The sequence below is a fragment of the Mizuhopecten yessoensis genome, unplaced genomic scaffold, assembly GCF_002113885.1.
Source record: "Mizuhopecten yessoensis strain PY_sf001 unplaced genomic scaffold, ASM211388v2 scaffold6135_1, whole genome shotgun sequence".
Taxonomy (NCBI): domain Eukaryota; kingdom Metazoa; phylum Mollusca; class Bivalvia; order Pectinida; family Pectinidae; genus Mizuhopecten; species Mizuhopecten yessoensis.
Window position 1 is genome coordinate 697,097 of NW_018406397.1, and position 21,799 is coordinate 718,895.

The 21,799-nt window shown below is 37.2% G+C and overlaps 1 protein-coding gene across 1 annotated transcript in view; it reads left to right on the plus strand.

The window, feature by feature from the left end:
• LOC110451606 (dystrophin-like) overlaps positions 1-21,799 on the plus strand; it is a 172,870-nt gene that overhangs the window by 39,550 nt on the left and 111,521 nt on the right. Inside the window, exons 2-9 of the mRNA XM_021499727.1 lie at positions 4,999-5,060; positions 5,403-5,495; positions 6,085-6,165; positions 13,711-13,803; positions 14,448-14,539; positions 20,001-20,081; positions 20,346-20,461; positions 20,861-21,057. Coding sequence (XP_021355402.1) covers positions 4,999-5,060; positions 5,403-5,495; positions 6,085-6,165; positions 13,711-13,803; positions 14,448-14,539; positions 20,001-20,081; positions 20,346-20,461; positions 20,861-21,057 — 815 coding nt within the window. The remainder of the gene's footprint in view (positions 1-4,998; positions 5,061-5,402; positions 5,496-6,084; positions 6,166-13,710; positions 13,804-14,447; positions 14,540-20,000; positions 20,082-20,345; positions 20,462-20,860; positions 21,058-21,799) is intronic.

Sequence of the window (21,799 nt, forward strand, 5' to 3'; positions counted from 1 at the left end):
CTGAAAAACATCGAAAATGTGCCAAAACTACATCAGTGGAGCTCGAATCATTTTTCACGATGAAAAGTGAGGAAAGTGGTGATCGTGGTGCTTCAAAAGACAATGACACTGAACATTTGCGAGTTCCTGCAGCACCAGCAAATCCAGCAGCTAAGCCTACCCAAAGTAAATTTCAACTGAGTGAAGCTGTTGTAAAGGCAGAACTGATGTGGACAATGAAGTTAGTTACTGATCACCAGTCATATAAATCTTCCGAAACGGCAAGTCACTTGTTTCAAGCTATGTTCCCCGACAGCGCTATAGCGAAGCAATTCAAATGTGGTGAACGAAAATCAGCATATCTTGCTGTTTATGGATTAGCTGAACATTTTAATTTTAATACGTTGTTGATCGGATTGCAAATTTATTTTGGTTTATAATGGCAAATGATACTTTGAATATTACATGTTAATAACTTGATTGGAATTATAACCTTGAGTTGACAGTTTGATACTTTGAAAATTTTGAGCCAGCCCTCCCCCCAAGGGCTGTAGGGTGGGGCCCAAAGGAGTCAGTGTGCTAAAATTTCTTCATTTTCCATGTTTAGATCAGAGGTGCTAGTTTCAAATACTTTTTAGTCTTAAATCTGTATGCTAGATATTGAATAAGGTGGTTTTATTGTTTTTTGTCACTTTGAATGATATTTCTGTTCATGTTAAAAACAAAATCAACTCTCTGTATAAATATATCAGGTGACCGTTAAGGCCCATGGGCCTCTTGTTAATTAAATTATAATTAATTTTGAAATTTTTCATAGTTCCAAATCCAACCAATTAAGATTGATTACTCTGATTATCATTGAATATGTTGATTGTAATATAGATGAGATGAAGATCAAACGGCATTGTCAATGTCAAACAGGGTTCATCTTGGTGGGAAATTCTAACATTGAAAACAACAGTTGAAAATGTAGAGAAATACATCTGTAGAAATTGATCTTGTGAACCACAACAGCGTTATAAAATTTTGTCATTTTTTTCAAACTTTTGACTGTATCATATTTGAACAGACTACAATGAGGACATTTACCAACAATTTATGTAGGATTATTGTAAGTGATTCTTGCTTCGAGACAGTTTAACAGGATGTCCTGGCTAAGAGATAGCTATATTGAGGATGAGAATGATTATACTCACAGCCATTAAAAGGAACATTACCTGGTGTAGGATCATGTTTATGCAGTGTCCCATACCTTCCGATATTTACCTGTACCTTTTACCTGTATAGTTATCAACTAGGTCAGGTGTGACGACATAAAATGTTGAGAATTTATAATCCTCAAAATCTACACAAACCCCGCATATAGGTCGCTCCCGTAACATAATATTTACACAACAGAGGTATGCTGTAATAAAGAAAAAGTTTTGGTTCCCCCCTCCAGCACCTTCTGAAAAACAGAAAATCAATACCATCTGGTAAAGAATGTGTTCATTTTATTGAAATTTATATATTATAGTATATGGGTCAGTTTTTGCAGGTAAATATTATCTAGTGTTTAAAGGCTATTCACAGACTCTGCTGGATGACATTATACATCATATACATAATGAATATAGTCATCCTGACATGACCAAGCTTTAGTCTATTAAATATTGTCACGGTCACTATTTTATGGATGGCTGAAGCCCTTATGTATAGTTTCATAGCAAGTAACAGCTGAATCATAACCTGACCTATATCATATATGTGTATATTTTATAGATATTTCATTACCCTCATATATAGAATGTTTACTATCTGACTTTTAGTGTTTCAAGGAGAAAAATTGTCACAAATTCTTCAATAGAAACATAAATCTGATCGTTCCCTCCAGATCTTAACTCATATTATTATAAGTCTGACCTCCGGACAAATTTTAAGGGTCTCTTTGGAGGTCTATTTGGTCTGTACAGATTTGTCCCTCTAAGTCCGCTTCATTTGGACAGTCTGGTCCATAAGTCCATAAGGATTTGTCCCTCTAATTATTATAAGTCTGACCTTGGGACAAAGGCTCTATATGGAAGTCTAGTTGGTCTGCATGCACAGATAATGTGAGGTTTGTCCCTTGGGTCTACTCCGGTTATTTGTCCCTGATAACTAATTAGGACGATGTAATACCATTAAGGCTGATTTTCACCAGTCAGTTCATTACAGATAATCTGTTGAGTTTGATTGATTAAATATCCAACAACACAGTACGGCAGAGGGGTCTTCTCATATCAAGTCATGTACTCCATCACCATTAATGAGGGGTCATCTCAAAGGTCACTTTTAGGTCAGGAGTCCATTCATCCTGTATTATCGAGTATCTGAACATTGTCTTTTAAGGTTGTAAATGAAAAGTTCTTTGAACATTTTATGATTTTTTTATGATTTCATTTGAAAAATGCAATATCATGATTTTTTTCATTTTTCATTTTATTTTTTATCTATATTGCATTTTCAAATTTTTACTGGAATATCTGTTGAAAATTCCAATGGAGGTTAGTCTTGAAGTTGAATTGAAATTAATAGTTGCTGAATTTTCCATTTATAATAAAAGTATCAGCTGTGAGGAGTTAGCTCCCTTCTCAGATGCTAATGTAAGCTGTGAGGAGTTAGCTCCCTTCTCAGATGCTAAACTGTTAGAATGAAAAGCTTGTTTAGAGAAAGGTATTAAGAACTTGATCAAAGTTGAGGAGGCATATAATATTTTATTATCTATCTGTTTATAAGTCACCAAATCTTAAAGATACTTTAATAATTGTGTTGAAGCACTTTCATTTTCTTGACAGATTACAGAAAACGTAATTTGTTCACTAAGTTGTCTGTGTGCAGTGTTTTTCAAAAGAAACAATAAAATCAATGAAGTATGGTGTTAAATTATTTTTTATTGGTCTTTAAACATGTCTTTAAATGTCAATTAAGTCATTATTTACACATCTTACACATACATTTACCTGTGTAGGAAGGTAAATTCAGCTGTTCCAGTGATTAATTATCTACCTGTGTGAGGTATATAACTTACTGGAGCCAAACGCTGTGGCTAGATACATCACAAACTTCAGATATTAGTTTAACAGTATGTGTTGGGAACTTATAACTATTTATATTATACACTTTCAAGACTTTTCTGTATGTTGTGAACGCTTAGTCGTGTAAATCTAGGAGTACTTTCAGTTTTGATAAAACAAAAATTGGAGAGATGCTGTAATGTTATCAAGTAGATTCATGGGCAGTGATTGTTGTCTGTGAAGAACTGAAGAGTTGGACTGGAGAATCATTGAGACAATATCATTTGATTCTTACGAAAGTACAATGCTACTGTTGAATGCGGTTTCTTTGATCTGGACCAAGACCAGCTTGAGAAAGTCAGTTTCTGACTCATGGTCAATGAAAATCCATCAAAATTCCTTACCTCAGATAAGATTTTGTTTCAATGGACAGATATATTTTGTATAAAACTGAATGCAATGAACATTATAAACAGTGTTTCTAGTCTTACAGGCCAGTTAGATTGATTCCTTTATACAGCTTAATGGTCGCAGGATTAGTTTGACCGATCAGTGTTAACAGAGTGGTTTACATAGATAACTTTAATGGTCAATTTAGACAGGTTTATAGGCTTGACCATCTTCGTTGACAATAAGCTCGAGATGACAAGTATTCTTCAGGATAGAGGAGCCTCATTTTGAGGTAGACGAGAATTGAGATACTGTATTGTAATACTTGGCGTGATGGATTTACAGTTATCTCCCCTTACTTTGATAGTTGTAATGGAGACCATTTTACAAATCAATGAATCCAGGATAGTCATTTACCATTGATGATTAAACTTTTCTGTTGACCTTGTTCGATATTTGTTTATGAAGTCTTGCCATTTTTTGGCTGTCAATGGCTTTTATGATTGGTTCTAAGGTTACTGGACGTTAATCTGTACTAATTATCAGGTAGTCGATACTACTTCTCGCTCTTTGTGTGTACGATAAACATACTTGTATAGGACCAGTCAAATTTGAGCTCTCGGGGATACATCTGATCAATAGGTACAATCATCAATAAGCACATCCACACCTTTCTTTCTTGAGGAAATTTACTTCAAAAAACATATATTTCTGTGTAAAACACAAATTGGCATCAGAGATTCCTTGAGAGGCACAAAAGTAACAATACTGCTGATATAATATTTTTTACGGTATCATCGTCCTGTATATCTTGTTTTGGAGCCCTATTTATGTATACTGTACAGTAAAGCAGGTTATATTAATTATGTAAAAACAAATAATTCAGAAATTAATTTTCCAAACCATAAAAACAATTCAACAGAATGATATTCTGTGCAGATTCTATGGCATTTGTTACTGGTATGTTTCCCTTTGTAGAATGTTCAAGGTTATGGCCTGAAATAGAAATCTTCTGTTTTATACATCATATATATATAATGATAAATAATGTTCACATTGAGCATCATTACTCTCTAGGGTCCCTCGAGTTTCGCTTTGAAGATAGTACAAAATTCAAAGATTCATTAAAAACTGTTTTATTGGAACCAGCAGTTTATGAACAGGTATAACACATTCTAGCCATTTTTATGTTTTATTGGAACCAGCAGTTTATGAACAGGTATAACACATTCTAGCCATTTTTATGTTTTATTGGAACCAGCAGTTTATGAACAGGTATAACACATTCTAGCCATTTTAATGTTTTATTGGAACCAACAGTTTATGAACAGGTATAAGTATTCTAGCTATTTTATGGGAGAGCATAAAACACTATCAGGTTAACCCTTTCACCACTGTGGACCATAATGGACTCATCCAGATCAATGCATGGTAGAGTTTACAAAAGTTAAATAGGGGTGAAAGGGTTAGGTCATTAATAAGATGATTAATAAATCATCATCATTATCATCAAACAAATCAAAGCAAACAACAATTTAACATATTGAAATGTAGTTTTTGCTTTTTAAAAAAAACTTCATTTTGTTGTGTTTTGCAGATGAAAGAGAAGATGTACAGAAAAAGACATTTACCAAATGGATAAACTCCCAACTAGGCAAGGTACGGACATATATCTTCACCTTATCCACCTCTTGTCTCAGAGAGATACTATTAGCGTTAATTAAAACCTTATTAGCAGTTAGACTTTGCAACTTACCTACACTGAGAAATGAAATCTGGAACTGAGAAATGAAATATGGAAAATATTTATAGAGCCAAATGTCAAAACATTTAATCAGGACTTATACAGGTTGAGGTGAAAGACACAATATCAGATTTAATGGCTCAGGATTCTCAACATTTCTGTAACAGAGGTAATTATTTTTTCAATACCTCTGTGAAACTTCTTTGAGGAAAATTGTTTGAAGTTTAACCTATTCTCCCTTTGACTGTGTTTTCCAGGCCAACAGGACACCGATAGAAGACCTGTTTACAGACCTCAGGGATGGCACAAACCTGTTATCTCTGCTGGAGGTCCTCAGTGGCACCAAAATGGTGAGTGTAGTTAATGCTTCTAATGACTGTGACTCCCTATACCACCTGTTTATAAGGACCACCTGTCTATAAGGACCACATGTCTATAAAGACCACCCATCTATAAAGACCACCTGTCTATAATGACCACATGTCTATAAAGACCACCAGTCTATAAAGACCATCTGTCTATAATGACCACCTGTCTATAAAGATCATCTGGTTATAGCTATCAGGTTATAAAACATCTGAAGTAGTGCTTTCTACATCATACGAACTTGTCTCAGAAGACTAAATGTCATAGCAGTGTTAAGTTGGTTTTGTTTTTTAATACCATAGGAACTAAGAATATAAGCTGTACTGCAACCAAAGTTATCCCATAACACAGAGTAACTTGTTGTTTATCTCCATTACAATAAAAGAATGAAGAGTGTTCTCAAGTAATATGAATAACATTCTGTTCTGTAGTAAAGTTGCCAAAAGTTTTTGAGAACATTGATGTTTGAAGAATAATTTTACAAGTTCTTCAAAGTATACAAGATTTTGACAATAGGTTTAACATACATGAAGTGAAACTAATTCTTATTCCTGTGTATTTTCCATCCTACAGAAAAGGGAGAAGGGTAAACTACGCGTCCATCACATCAACAATATAAACCAGGCCTTATTTCTACTGGCGAACAGCTTCAATGTGAGTAGGTCTGCTGGAGTTACCTCCCCTCTGTTGTAAGAACCTTATTATCTAGATATATATATAGGTTTTACAGGAAGAAGACATTAGGCTTGATTACTTATGGAACAGAAAAAATATCATTTGCAGGTTAACTCATTCACCCCTGGAATTTCAAAATGAACTATTTCAGCATTTTCAAATGTGTCTTCAGGGATGAATGAGTTTATAATGATCAGGTGCTGATGCATTTAACCATTTTTTTTTATAAATAAAATGAAAGATGTTTTGCAGAAGTTAAGCGTCATTAATTTCCTATCATAAAATTTTGATTAATATGATCATGCTGTTTTAAATGTAAAGCATATTTTATTTCATGAAATCAAAAGAAATTGAAGCATCGTCCCTTTACCATCATATTAATACACATCTTGAAACAGTTCTGAGTAATTCTGAACTAATCTTTCTAATGTGAATGCTTAGATTATGTTCAAAATTGTAATGGTATGTTTTGGTTAAAAGTAATTTGGTTTTGAGAAATCCTTAACATTTTACAGATTTTTTAAGATTTGTAGACTATTTTCCTGTTATATAAATACAAATGTGTTGTGCTAATAGCTATTTACCAGCCTCTGGTATCTCCTATTATTGTAAAGCAGTGATCAAGTTATAGAAATTCTTATAGAAAATCAGGAAAAAGCATTTAAGGATCTCCATACCACTGTCAAAAACTGTAACTAGGCATTGGACATTGTTTTGAGGCTTTACCCTTTCACCTCTGTAGACCATAATGGACTCATCCTTATCAATGCAAGGAAAAGTCTACTAAAGTTACATAGGGGTGAAAGGGTTAACATAGCTTTGATAAGATATTTTTGAAACGAAAATCAGACCTTGCCAACCTTTATGAAAAAATTATCTAATCACTTAAGGACCTCCATACCACTGTCAAAAACTGAAAAAATTCATCCTTTGCAGAACTTTCATGAAAACTGTATAAAAATGAAATAAACAAAAAAATAATCAACAACAGGGTCCTAAATATAAAAAAGAACCATCAACTGAGATTTGAACCCTTGGCCTCCAATCATTATACTGTCGCTATAACCACCTCATCTACCTGGACAACAGTAATATACTACAGTTATTAAGGGGAGGTTACTGCAAGCATGAAAAACAGTGGAACTCTTTTGTGTTTTGTCTGCAGTGAAACAGGGATCCTTAACGACCCCGTAATGTAAAATACAGGTGTACATAATTCCTCAATCATTTCTTAAAGAGAGAAAACAATAAAGATATAGTTAAGGAAATTCTGTTTGACTGACATGTAGATACCAGGTTGATTAGACATGCACGTTTTCGACAGTTATGAGTGTGGAATGTGGCTGTTTCAGTGTAAACTGGTTGGTGGTGATCCTCTGATTAAATTGGCATTATAAAACAGAAATGCCGCTCTCTTGGTGCAGAGGTACAAAAAGCAAAAACTCCTATTTTAATTCTCTTGCACCTGTAGCCAGGGCTAGTCCGATACAGGTCCAAGTGTTTCGGGAATTCTTTGGACTAACCAGCTCCAGGTGATCGGGTAGAGAGTGATTTGTTACGCTATGGTAACTATGTGGCGATATTGCTTCCTAGCTGGTTGTCTGTCTGCAGTATTGAGAATCAAATATACCATGGGATTAATCTGAATTTGTTGTATAGATGAAAAACAAACCAGTTTTCCTCACCAGCCGATATTACAGAGAATCCATTGATGTAGAAACCTTCAGTACGTCTAGGGATAAAGTTGTTTGTAGACATAGGTCTTAAGTTTGTGTGCTGGTCGTAAGAAAAAAGAGCTTATTACTTACAAACTTCAGTTATAACCTTAAGCTTTCAAGTTTGCCTCCATCTTTGGGTTGTGTCAGGTTGAGAACAGATTGGGTGTGTGAAAGTGTTACCAATATGTGGGAGTTTATATAACATACATAGCTTCTTACTTCATTCCTTCATCATCTGTAGTTTTGTTCATTTCATCAGTAAGGCACTTTTTTGAAATAATTTTTTCATTCCATTTAACTCATGCTGTCATTCAAGTATCGATGGGGATTTCTTTCAAATTTAGAAAATACCGCCAAACTTTGCCAATAATTCATTTAAATGATTTGCAAAAAAGAAAAGAAATATCCAGAAAATTGCGTCAAAATGGCACAATGTTTACTACACATGAGTGTGGTTTGCTTATTTTATCTCTTTCAATAGAAGTAAAAAGTAAAAATGAACAATGATAATTTAGTTTTTGGTATGGAGATAAAAAAACAACAACAAAAAACAAGATAATTTATTGATTGATTTGTTCTTCCCATCTGTCCACCATGTTTTACTTTTATTTATTTTCCCATTTATTCATTCATTCATGCTTTCATCCCCCTAGGCAGCATTGTTCCTCCTTGTCGTGTGACCCTGGTTCCTGTGATGCGTATCAAACATGTGTATCCCCTGACATTACACTCACAAACCGACAATATTTGTGTCACACTTAATTATGTCTGTAGTCCGTCCAATCTCTATAAGTGATGCGACATTCGTCACTTTTATCTGAGTATAAGATGAAACATGGAGATATATGGCAGAGTACCGACAAACATCTGTTTACTTTTTTTTGCCAGACGTGAGAAGTAAATGACATGTGCATGTTGTCTGTACAATGCAGTCAGCGTCATTGTACACAGGCTTTGGTTAGTATAGGGAGGCTGCCCTGCTGGAAATTCATGTTGTCTGTACAATGCAGTCAGCATCATTGTATACAGACTATGGTTAGTATAGGGAGGCTGCCCTGCTGGAAATTCATGTTGTCTGTTCAATGCAGTCAGCATCATTGTATACAGACTATGGTTAGTATAGGGAGGCTGCCCTGCTGGAAATTTATGTTGTCTGTACAATACAGTCAGCGTCATTGTACACAGACTATGGTTAGTATAGGGAGGCTGCCCTGCTGGAAATTCATGTTGTCTGTACAATGCAGTCAGCGTCATTGTACACAGACTGTGGTTAGTATAGGGAGGCTGTCCTGCTGGAAATTCATGTTGTCTGTACAATGCAGTCAGCGTCTTTGTACACAGACTATGGTTAGTATAGGGAGGCTGCAGCCCTGCTGGAAATTTATGTTGTCTGTACAATACAGTCAGCGTCATTGTCCACAGACTATGGTTAGTTTAGGGAGGCTGCCATGCTGGAAATTCATGTTGTCGGTACAATGCAGTCAGCGACATTGTACACAGACTATGGTGAGTATAGGGAGGCTGCCCTGCTGGGAATTCATGTTGTCGGTACAATGCAGTCAGCGACATTGTACACAGACTATGGTTAGTTTAGGGAGGCTGCCATGCTGGAAATTCATGTTGTCTGCACAATGAAGTCAGCGTCATTGTACACAGACGATGGTTAGTATAGGGAGTCTGCCCTGCTGGAAAGTCATGTTGTCTGTACAATACAGTCAGCGTCTTTGTACACAGACTGTGGTTAGTATAGGGAGGCTGCCCCGCTGGAAATCCATGTTGTCTGTACAATGCAGGCAGCGTCATTGTACACAGACGATGGTTAGTATAGGGAGGCTGTCCTGCTGGGAATTCATGTTGTCGGTACAATACAGTCAGCGTTATTGTACACAGACTATGGTTAGTTTAGGGAGGCTGCCCTGCTGGAAATTCATGGATGAGGCTTCAGCAATGAATTCTTGAGGATACAACATTATCTCGAATACACTCTAATTGGGAATAAAATACAGAATATTGCAGTAAGGTTGAACAATATGTCTCCATAAATCTCTGTACATGTTGGGAAACTGAATGGAATCTTTGTGGCTGTAAAGTGCAAGTATAAACAGAGTTCAGGGTGGGATGGAAAAATTGGACTGGATCCGTATCAATCTACTGTCACGGACCTTGGGACCTTATCAACCGTTTAGTCTCAATAATCTAGACTCTAAACATTTCTTCTCTGGACACATGCTATGTAAAAGATCTGGTCTTTGAAGGTGGTATCTGGAAACAACTTTCTTCAAGACAGTTTTTCAGAAACCTAATTGTCAGATTAAGGCAAGGTTCCACAGTTTGAAGAGTTACACCACGTGTCTGTTAGGCCGGTCCAGCTTTTCCATACAAGCGTTACTCAGGTACTGGCTTTAGTTATGTCTAGTACCACCTTGGAATGCTGATTAGGTTTTATCAGATACCTCCCCCCTCTCCAGTCAAAGGTCAGGTTGATGTTTTTCATCCCCCAGAGTGTGTACACATGGAGTTACTCCCCATGTAGACTTGTTAAGGAGACAGTTTGACCAAGCTAAGAGCAACACTGACTTCTTTGTTTTGACTGCAGCATTATTTGAAACAAACTTTCGTATCAAAGACTAACATTTTAACATCATACATACAAAGGTTTATGACCTGGCAAACATGAGCCCCGATCAGCGAAGACAGATTTCTCTCTCAAGCACAACCTTTGGAAAATGTGTAAAATCTAAACCTGAGTGCAATTTCAATGTCAGCAGGAAATGTCAGACTTGAAACGGAAGCATTATCATCCTCATTCACTACTTAGTGACATTCTCAAAACGTGGCCAGAGTAAAGCTTTATCTTAAAGTACTAATTTTATCCTAATTGTGATTGGTCAATGGAACGGCCTTAAATAAATGTTATAATATTGCTGATTGGTCGTATGGAACGACCTTAAATGAAAGTTACAATGATATTGATTGGTCAATGGAATGACCGTCAATAAAAGTTATACTGATGTCGATTGGTCAATGGAATGTAAAAATGGCTTTCTGAATGGCCTGTTTTTGGTTCAACTTCTTCATCCTAAAATTTTATCTGCTGTTTTCAATAGACAATGTCTTCCTATGTGACTGGATGCGGTGTCATGCTGCCTTCTCCAGGGTGTGACATTTCAGTGTATTTACACTTTAAGGTGTCCCATGAGTTGATGAATCCAAACTGGACACAGGTCAGCATCTGACCTTAGCTGTTGTGCCAAAGACATTAAACCCCCAAAAAATTGATGAAATATTTGCATGAAGACACAAACAAAAATACCAGTACATATGTAGGTGACCCAAGTAAAGAGTTATGTTCTGACATGACCTCAAACACCATGTTGTTACAATGGCATTGATTGGCTGATGGAATGTGGTGACCTTTAAACCATAGTAAACCCTGAATAATCACCACACAGCTCCTGAAACCTTTCATGTTTGTAATGAAGACAGAGTGGTGTGAAGTACTGGTACTTATACTTACCCTGTCCGCCCTACTAGTTATAGAGTGTAGTGTAGGGTGGCTTAAAGCCCCCCCCCCCTCCTCCTCCTCCTCAACATATCAATCAGGCCTACATACATACCATACCACAGACAGTAGGGTAAACAAACAGTACCACAACTGTCTGTCCAAAATACCAAGGCCAAGAAGTGATGTTTTCTAAGAAGTACATGATCATGGATTACTGAAAGTAATAAGCTCACACTTGTAGAGCTACGTTTGCAGCCCCACCCTCAAATGAAGTCTGATGGCGGGGACCCACCTCCAACAGAGATAGAACAGCACAAAACACTGTCGTTTTCCAAGAAAACAATTTCCTTTAGGTTTTCCATGTATTGACATTTGGCTTTATTGTTTTGGTAAGAAGAAGATTATTGTTCCAGATTAAGTTTTTGAAACATTTTACAAAAAAGTAAATTTATCATAATCTATCTAGGTTTCCCTTTTTCTTTTTATTCCGGACCCAAATTTTCTGCTGATGCCTTACGTAAATTTAGACTATTTGTTTTGAGTCAAAGTTTTAAAAAACATAACCATCTACATACATTTTGGCTAACTGAATCTTTCCAACGTTTTCAAAGAAAACAAAACATGCGTATGTTTTACTTGGCTTTAGCACAGATAATATGCAGAAGTAACTGTAAGATATGAAAGCGACATAAAGAAACAACACCATTTTAATTGTAGTTGTTCAGAGCGTCCCTACCTGGCAAGTTATCTCTAATACCATCCGTTTCTCTTCATTGCAACAACAACGTGTTTATAAAAAGCACTTGAAACTGTTAATTACCAGAAAGAAAATGTCAGTGGGTGTTCAAGCACGTAGTGTGAAAAGATCAGACATTTTATTTCCTACCGTTAAAACCGTTATGTTCATCTGATCTATGAACTGTGGTTTTGAATGAAACGGTACTTTGTTAGATGTCCAAGATTAGACTCGGATGTTGTAATACATTATACTGTTGTTTACCAACATCTGAAATACTCTTTTGAAAATATGTTGTTTGAGAAACTGTTAACAGTCCTGACAGAAGGAGATGTAGAAAAAGGATTTTTTGCTTTCCCCGAAGGAAATGAGACTTACAGATTCTTTGGAATCAGAAATTTCTCAGATCTATCAAAGGTTCTAAATAGCATACTCTATGTACTCATTTTGGACAGAAAATAAGAAAGACAAAATACTTTTCACCAGGTATTAACCTTTGGTGGATTTTCCAATTTTGCAATTTAGAAAAAAGATATGTTAATGTTCCCAAGACCCTTAAACATTTTTTTCAGCTAAGTTAGATGTGACTGAAAAATTGGATGCCCCGAGATACTTTCATCTTCAGATTGTAGCTTTGGGTTCATCTTCAGATCGTGGCTCCCCCTATTGACAAGTTGAGGTATTGATCCTCCTAGCTTAGTGTGTCGGTGATCTATTAGCACTTACACTGATCATGTCCTGGGTCGGGGTTAGGATTTAATGCAACTATTTAACACCCATCTCGAGTTCATCAAAGCCTTGTCAACTTAATTACAATTTATTGTAAAATTTGATCTGTTGTGTTTCCATAAATATTAACCTGTAAAACTAAGTGTACACAGAGAGGAATTAATAATGATTACTTCAAAGCAAGAAGAACAAAAATATTTGTCAATTTCCAAAAATGATTTTCAAATATGTCAATTTAAAAAAAATTGGCAATATTGACATAGTAAGGTTATAAAGCTAGGAATAACTTATTTTGTAAAGCTTATTTTTCTAAAGCTTTTCAAATTCATAATTATAACCTAGTTTTATGTCACAATGTAATTATATACATATAATCATCAAAAGATAAGAAGCACATATATATATTTCCGGATTATTTTATTTTGAATATCTTAAATGTTGATTAACAACTTTTTAAGTGAACAAGACATTCATTAAGTTGGTCCTGAGTAGAGTGTGGTTGTGTTACCCATCCTACTGACCTTGTACACAACAGTCCATGGTCAGCAGTCTAGTAAGAATGTAAGGAAAGAACTACCTTGTCTCACTGTCAATCAACAAACTGTTTAATTGTTGTGTTAGAAACTCCCATGTTGTGACTTTTTAAGTAAGAAAGGTAATAGAATTTTATTTCCAAGGTATTCCTAGAAAATTAGCCTCAAAAAAGATGAAAATTGAAAAACTGATTTTGTTGACATTGTGAGAGGGTAAAGGGTTCATTCATTCATATAGAATGTGTATTAAAGAATAAAATTAAATGTTACAAATTGAATATGAATACAATTGATTGTTTTCAGATCAAGTTGGTGAACATTAGCAGCAATGACATAGTGGACGGTAACCCCAAACTGACCCTCGGACTCGTCTGGAGCATCATCCTGCACTGGCAGGTAAGTCACATGACCTCAAGGTCTTATGACCTTTAAATAAATAGATAGGTCAAATATAGGCCAGGTAAAGGTATAGGTGAAACAAAAGTCATCTCAGGTGAACATAAACCGTAACAACCTTCAAGTAAAACTATAGGTCAACCACAAACAGCCTTCAGGTGGACATATTATTCAAACCCTATAACAACCCTCAAGTAAAATTATAGGTCAACCACAAACAGCCTTCAGGTGGACATATTATTCAAACCCTATAACAACCCTCAAGTAAAATTATAGGTCAACCACAAACAGCCTTCAGGTGGACATATTATTCAAACCCTAACAACCCTCAAGTAAAATTATAGGTCAACCACAAACAGCCTTCAGGTGGACATTTGAGTTGAAATTCTGATGACCTTCAGGTAAAAATATTGGCTAGCCACATGTAACTGTTTTGTTGACCATTGTGACCTGCAAGAAAAAAAAGGTTGGCAGAGCAAACAAAAATTGTGTCAGCTTTCAAATACATATTCTTTTGGCTGAAACTTGACAAAAACTTCCTGGAAGTAACTTTTGAGGAGATGTTAAATAAAGGAAAGACTTTCTAATCATAAATGGTCTTCTGTTTGACTGTTAGATGTAATGGTCTGCTTGTATGTCTGTAGGTAAAGGATGTGATGAAGGACCTGATGGATGACCTTAAACAGACCAACCTTGAGAGGACTCTACTGGCCTGGTGTAGACAGTCCACACTAGAGTAAGTAGGCTTAGACTGGACAGGACTCTACTGGCCGGGTGTAGGCAGTCCACACTTGAGTAAGTAGGCTTAGACTAGAGAGGACTCTTCTGGCCTGGTGTAGGCAGTCCACACTAGAGTAAGTAGTCTTAGACTAGAGAGGACTCTACTGGCCTGGTGTGGGCAGTTCACACTAGGGTAAGTAGGTTTAGACTGGAGAGGACCCTACTGGCCTGGTGTAGGCAGTCCACACTTGAGTAAGTAGTCTTAGACTAGAGAGGACTCTACTGGCCTGGTGTGGGCAGTTCACACTAGAGTAAGTAGTAAGTAGGCTTAGACTGGAGAGGACTCTACTGGCCTGGTGTAGGCAGTCCACACTTGAGTAAGTAGGCTTAGACTAGAGAGGTCGCTACTGGCCTGGTGTAGGCAGTCCACACTAGAGTAAGTTGGCTTAGACTGGAGAGGACTCTACTGGCCTGATGACGGCAGTCCACACTAGAGTAAGTAGGCAAAGACTAAAGAGGACTCTACTGGCCTGGTGTAGGCAGTCCACGCTAGGGTAAGACTAGAGAGCTACTGGCCTGGTGTAGACAGTCCACACTAGAGTAAGTAGGCTTAGACTGGAGAGGACTCTACTGGCCTGATTAAGGCAGTCCACACTAGAGTAAGTAGGCAAAGACTAAAGAGGACTCTACTGGCCTGGTGTAGGCAGTCCACACTAGAGTAAGAAGGCTTAGACTGGAGAGGACTCTACTGGCCTGATGTAGGCAGTCCACACTTGAGTAAGGAGGCTTAGACTAGAGAGGACTCTACTGGCCTGGTGTAGGTAGTCCACACTAGAGTAAGTAGGCTTAGACTGGACAGAACTCTACTGGCCTGGTGTAGGCAGTCCACACTAGAGTAAGTTGGCTTAGACTGGAGAGGACTCTACTGGCCTGATGAAGGCAGGCCACACTAGAGTAAGTAGGCAAAGACTAAAGAGGACTCTACTGGCCTGGTGTAGGCAGTCCACTCTAGAGTAAGTAGGCTTAGACTGGAGAGGACTCGACTGGCCTGATGAAGGCAGTCCACACTAGAGTAAGTAGGCAAAGACTAAAGAGGACTCTACTGGCCTGGTGTAGGCAGTCCACTCTAGAGTAAGTAGGCTTAGACTGGAGAGGACTCTACTGGCCTGATTAAGGCAGTCCACACTAGAGTAAGTAGGCAAAGACTAAAGAGGACTCTACTGGCCTGGTGTAGGCAGTCCACTCTAGAGTAAGTAGGCTTAGACTGGAGAGGACTCTACTGGCCTGGCCTGGTGTAGGCAGTCCACACTAGGGTAAGTGGGTTTAGACTGGAGAGGACTCTACTAGCCTGGCATAGGCAGTAAACGCTAGGGTAAGTAGGCTTAGACTGGAGAGGATTCTACTGGCCTGGTGTAGGCAGTCCACACTATAGTAAGTAGGCTTAGCCTGGAGAGGATTCTACTGGCCTGGTGTAGGCAGTCCACACTATAGTAAGTAGGCTTAGCCTGGAGAGGATTCTACTGGCCTGGTGTAGGCAGTCCACACTATAGTAAGTAGGCTTAGACTGGAGAGGATTCTACTGGCCTGGTGTAGGCAGTCCACACTATAGTAAGTAGGCTTAGCCTGGAGAGGATTCTACTGGCCTGGTGTAGGCAGTCCACACTATAGTAAGTAGGCTTAGACTAGAGAGGACTCTACTGGCCTGGTGTGGGCAGTCCACACTAGGGTAAGTAGGTTTAGAGTGGAGAGGACTCTACAAGCCTGGCATAGGCAGTAAACCCTAGGGTAAGTAGGCTTAGACTAGAGAGGACTCTACTGGCCTGTTGTAGGCAGTCCACACTAGAGTAAGTAGGCTAGACTAGACAGGACTCTACTGGCCTGGTGTAGGCAGTCCACACTAGAGTAAGAAGGCTTAGACTGGAGAGGACTCTACTGGCCTGATTAAGGCAGTCCACACTAGAGTAAGTAGGCAAAGACTAAAGAGGACTCTACTGGCCTGGTGTAGGCAGTCCACACTAGGGTAAGTAGGTTTAGACTGGAGAGGACTCTACTAGCCTGGCATAGGCAGTAAACACTAGGGTAAGTAGGCTTAGACTAGAGAGGACTCTACTGGCCTGGTGTGGGCAGTCCACACTAGGGTAAGTAGGTTTAGACTGGAGAGGACTCTACAAGCCTGGCATAGGCAGTAAACACTAGGGTAAGTAGGCTTAGACTAGAGAGGACTCTACTGGCCTGGTGTGGGCAGTCCACACTAGGGTAAGTAGGTTTAGAGTGGAGAGGACTCTACAAGCCTGGCATAGGCAATAAACACTAGGGTAAGTAGGCTTAGACTAGAGCGGCCTCTACTGGCCTGGTGTGGGCAGTCCACACTAGAGTAAGTAGGCTTAGACTGGAGAGGACTCTACTGGCCTGGTGTAGGCAGTCCACGCTAGGGTAAGACTAGAGAGGACTCTACTTTGGAACTTCATTAGAATATATTGAACACAAAGTTTGGAACTTCATTGGAGTATATTGAACACAAAGTTTGGAACTTCATTGGAATATATTGAACACAGCCTTTGGAAATTCATTGGAGTATATTGAATACAACCTTTGGAAATTCATTGGAGTAAATTGATTACAAACTTTGGAAATTCATTGGAGTATATTGAACACAGCCTTTGGAAATTCATTGGAGTATATTGAACACAAAGTTTGGAAATCCATTTGAGTANAGAAAGAACTCTACTGGCCTGTTGTAAGCAGTCAACACTAGAGTAAGTAGGCTTAGACTAGACAGGACTCTACTGGCCTGTTGTAGGCAGTCCACACTAGAGTAAGTAGGCTTNGCCTTTGGAACTTTACTGGATTATATTGAGCACAAACTTTGGAAAATCATTTGAGTATATTGAACACAGCCTTTGGAAATTCATTAGAGTATATTGAACACAAACGTTGGAAATTCATTGGAGTATATTGATCACAAACATGGAAATTCATTGGAGTATATTGAGCACAAACTTTGGAAAATGATTTGAGTATATTGAACACAGCCTTTAGAAATTCATTGGAGTATATTGAACAGAGCCTTTGGAACTTTACTGGATTATATAGAGCACAAACTTTGGAAAATCATTTGAGTATATTTAACACAGCCTTTGGAAATTCATTAGAGTATATTGAACACAAACGTTGGAAATTCATTGGAGTATATTGATCACAAACATGGAAATTCATTGGAGTATATTGAACTAAGCCTTTGGAACTTTACTGGATTATATAGAGCACAAACTTTGGAAAATCATTTGAGTATATTGAACACAGCCTTTGGACATTCATTGGAGTATATTGAACACAGCCTTTGGATATTCATTGGAGAATATTGAACACAAACTTTGGAACTTCATTGGAGTATATTGAACACAGCCTTTGGATATTCATTGGAGAATATTGAACACAAACATTGTAAATTCATTGGAGTATATTGAACACAAACATTGGAAATTCATTGGAGTATATTGAACACAAACTTTGGAAATTCTTTGGAGTATATTGAACACAGCATTTGGAAATTCATTGGAGTATATTGAACACAAACTTTGGAAATTCATTGGAGTATATTGAACACAAACTTTGGAACATCATTGGAGTATATTGAACACAAACATTGGAAATTCATTGGATTATAGTGAACACAAACATTGGAAATTCATTGGAGTATATTGAACACAAACTTTGGAAATTCATTGGATTATACTGAACACAAACTTTGGAACTTCATTGGAGTATATTGAACACAAAGTTTGGAAATTCGTTGGATTATAGTGAACACATTCATCGTGTATATTGAACAAAGCCTGTTGGATTTCATTGGAGTATGTTGAACAACCTTTGGAACTTCTTTTGAATGTCCTTAATACGACCTTTGGAACTTATTTCCAGTATATTAAAATTCATTGGAATATGTTAAACACAACTTAAGAATTTCTGTGGGATTTATTAATTACAATCATTGGAATTTCACCAGGATTTATTATATGAAAATTTTGAACTTCATTTGGATATCCTTTGATGGTCTATTTCTTTCTTTCCTGAAGCATCTCAGGAAGTTTGGGAGTGATATGCACTGTTGATTCATCAAACCGACACATTTGATTGGTAGACTACTGTTGATATATGAAACCTACATATTTAATTGGTTGGCTGTCAGTACTAGTATTGGGAAGCTATATCACACAAACAAGTAGAGTGGTGGAACAGTTCATTTGTTACATTGTAGAGTTGGTCAGTTTTCAGAAGTGGCTACCAGGCCAGTGACATCAGTATGGGGATAGCAGTAACCTGGTCCGACTACCAATGATCCTATTCTGATGATGTAGACTTTCAAATGTTGGTCCTGATTTCTTGAGGGGAACATTAAGTTGACTGACATAGTTGTATTTGTACTTCAAATTAATTTACAAATACATTGTACCTATATTTTTTTTTTTTTATAATTTTATTAAGCATTTTCATAATTCAAGAAAAACAAAAAAGGTAAAAACTGAGTTTGGTAATATAACTATACCATTTTCGTTTAGTATAAATGTTTTGGAGTTCGAAAAAAACAACCTAGTGTTTATTTATAGCTAGTCTAAAGACAGTTCACACCAGGGTGACCTATAGACCCATATTCACACCTTATGTTCTAGTTCCATAAACCTCCACCAGGAGTCGGGAACAGTTTGATGTTAGGCAAACCTCCCAGGCGACTAATGGCTATCAAACTGTTTGTGCATCACATGTTTGGGTCTAACACACCACATTACACATCAACGTTTCAGTCTGCCTCACAAAAAGTGGGAAATGGGGGCATCGTGCTGTGACAGAGTGACACAACTGCCACTCCGACATCTGTGGCTCCATCTGGCTTCACGCTGTAACTGTACATGTGAGATTGTCAGTTTGTCACGATAAAAAATTATTTGTCTCTGTGGTTTCCGTCAACACATTATGTGATCATTTAAAGTTTAATTTGTATTTAAGTGTTACAGCAGTAGCACATATTTTGAATTATAATAACAAACCATGTTTTATGGAAACCCACAATGTTATGGCGAGAGAGAGGGAGACACAGCAGTCGAAATACTGAATTATATTTTGTCAGTTTAAATGATTTTAAAGGTATAGCACATGTGTATATACCAAACTAGATATTGGAGTGGTTGTTTCTTTGCTTATCTTCAGATAGCCTAGCATTGAAGGAAAATGTCTGCAATGTATCATTCAGTTATATTTGAGATGTTTGGGTCCAATAAATTTATGGAATAAAACAATTTTCAGATTGAAGAGACAAGACTAATCACTCAAAATTCTTCTTCAGATGGTAATTGTCTGGTATTCCAGATAGTTGGAGTACAGGTGAAGGAAAATCCACAATGGCTGCCACTGTCCTTCAGAGATTTTGTGATTTTACTGGCATTACTCATATTTGACATTTCTCTATGCTTTATTGATAGATACAAAAATGTAGAGATCAAGAACTTCACATCAAGCTGGAGATCTGGACTGGCTTTTAATGCCCTTCTCCATCACTTCAGGTAGGTAATCATGGTAGTGCTCCCATGGTAACCAATGACCTTGAGTTTCCTGTTGCTCTTTTATAACAGGTGACTCTTAATCATAATCATATATGTGTCATCTAATGATTAGCAAGAAATGATAGCAAATTTTAAAACTTTGAAGAGAAAATTAATTTTGATAATCCATAGACGAAATGTACTGTTTTAATTTTTGCATGTTTCAACAAGTATTTGCGGAATTGAACTAAGTTTCAAATGCTTCTTGAACTCAATGTTTTTCAGACCAGAGCTGTTCGACTACAATGACCTCCTAACCAACAGCAATGAGAAGAATCTAGACCATGCTTTCAGCATTGCACATGACACACTAGGCATTGACCGTCTGCTCGATCCAGAGGGTAAGTCACCAGATGGGTCACTGGAAAAATCACTACGTTCTGTCCAAAATTCTTTGATTTTAATTCAGAAAAAAATAACAATAAAATTATAACATGCTGAGATCATTTATACAGCTAGGTAGACTGGATTTACCAGGGTAATTGTGTTGTTTAAGGACAATACATGGCTGCTAAATGTAAGAAAAATAAATTTGTTTCCCTTTGAAATAACAGTTTTTTTCAGGAATCTTTAATTTTACTTAGCCTTGTAAGGTGAAGAAGTTAATAATTGATTCCATGTTAAATTGAAGAAGTCAAAAAATGTGTTTGTATGTACTAGTTATACAATGTATCACCAAAGTGTATACAAAAAGTCCTTTAAAGCTCAGTTTGTTTATTTGTTATCTTTGCCTGTTACAGATGTGGACGTGGAAAACCCAGACAAAAAGTCAGTGATGATGTATCTGATGTGTTTCTTCCAAGTACTGCCCCATAGTAACATCACTCCCACGGAGGAGGTCCCTGTCACACCTTCTACCGCTAACTCCACCCACTCGGCCAACTCGGCCAACTCAGCCGACACCTTCACCTTCACGGAGAAAATCACAAAGTCGGAGGTAGGTAGTCGGAAAGATCAGGATCCATAGTTCTTAAATAGATATGTCAAATGTTAAACTCTCTGGCTTGGCTGACATGATTCTGATTCTCTGATCAGTTTTACAGAGCAGAAACAAATTTTATGGGATAAATGACTTAATGTTCTTATGCAAATACTCTTTAGTAATATCCAGATGGTTTAGTGAATCTCATATATCTCATGGAGAGTCAAACATAATTCGATTATTATAGCTTCAACGGTTTCAATTACCACTCACAAAAGTACCTTATTCCACAGTATGTTAATAAAGCATTGCAGTACAAACAACGTTTATTTAGAATGAAATCAAGTTTGCATAAAATTAACAATGGTTACAGTTTTATGTAATCAGAAATCTAATTATGACAATTGTATTTGGATCACCCGAGTCACTTTCCCTGAAACATGAGGGCATTGTGTATTGGATGCTTAATGCTAGCTTCCTCTAAAAGTATAGAACACTACATACATGCATTCCAGTACTTTCACCAGTAGATATAATACCCTCAATCTGGTTCTCTCAAAAACAGCATGGGTTTCAGTTTTGAATCAGTGATGAAGGATGTGTATATGCTCTGAGTTTACTCTGCTGACATGCTCTATTTGAAAAGATGTCCTTTTTGCGCAAAAAGATCTACATATAAAAAAAAATATGTTTAAAAGTTGTCTTTTCATGAAATGCTAAGTGGATGCATGCTCTTTTCAAAAAAAATCTTGCTGTA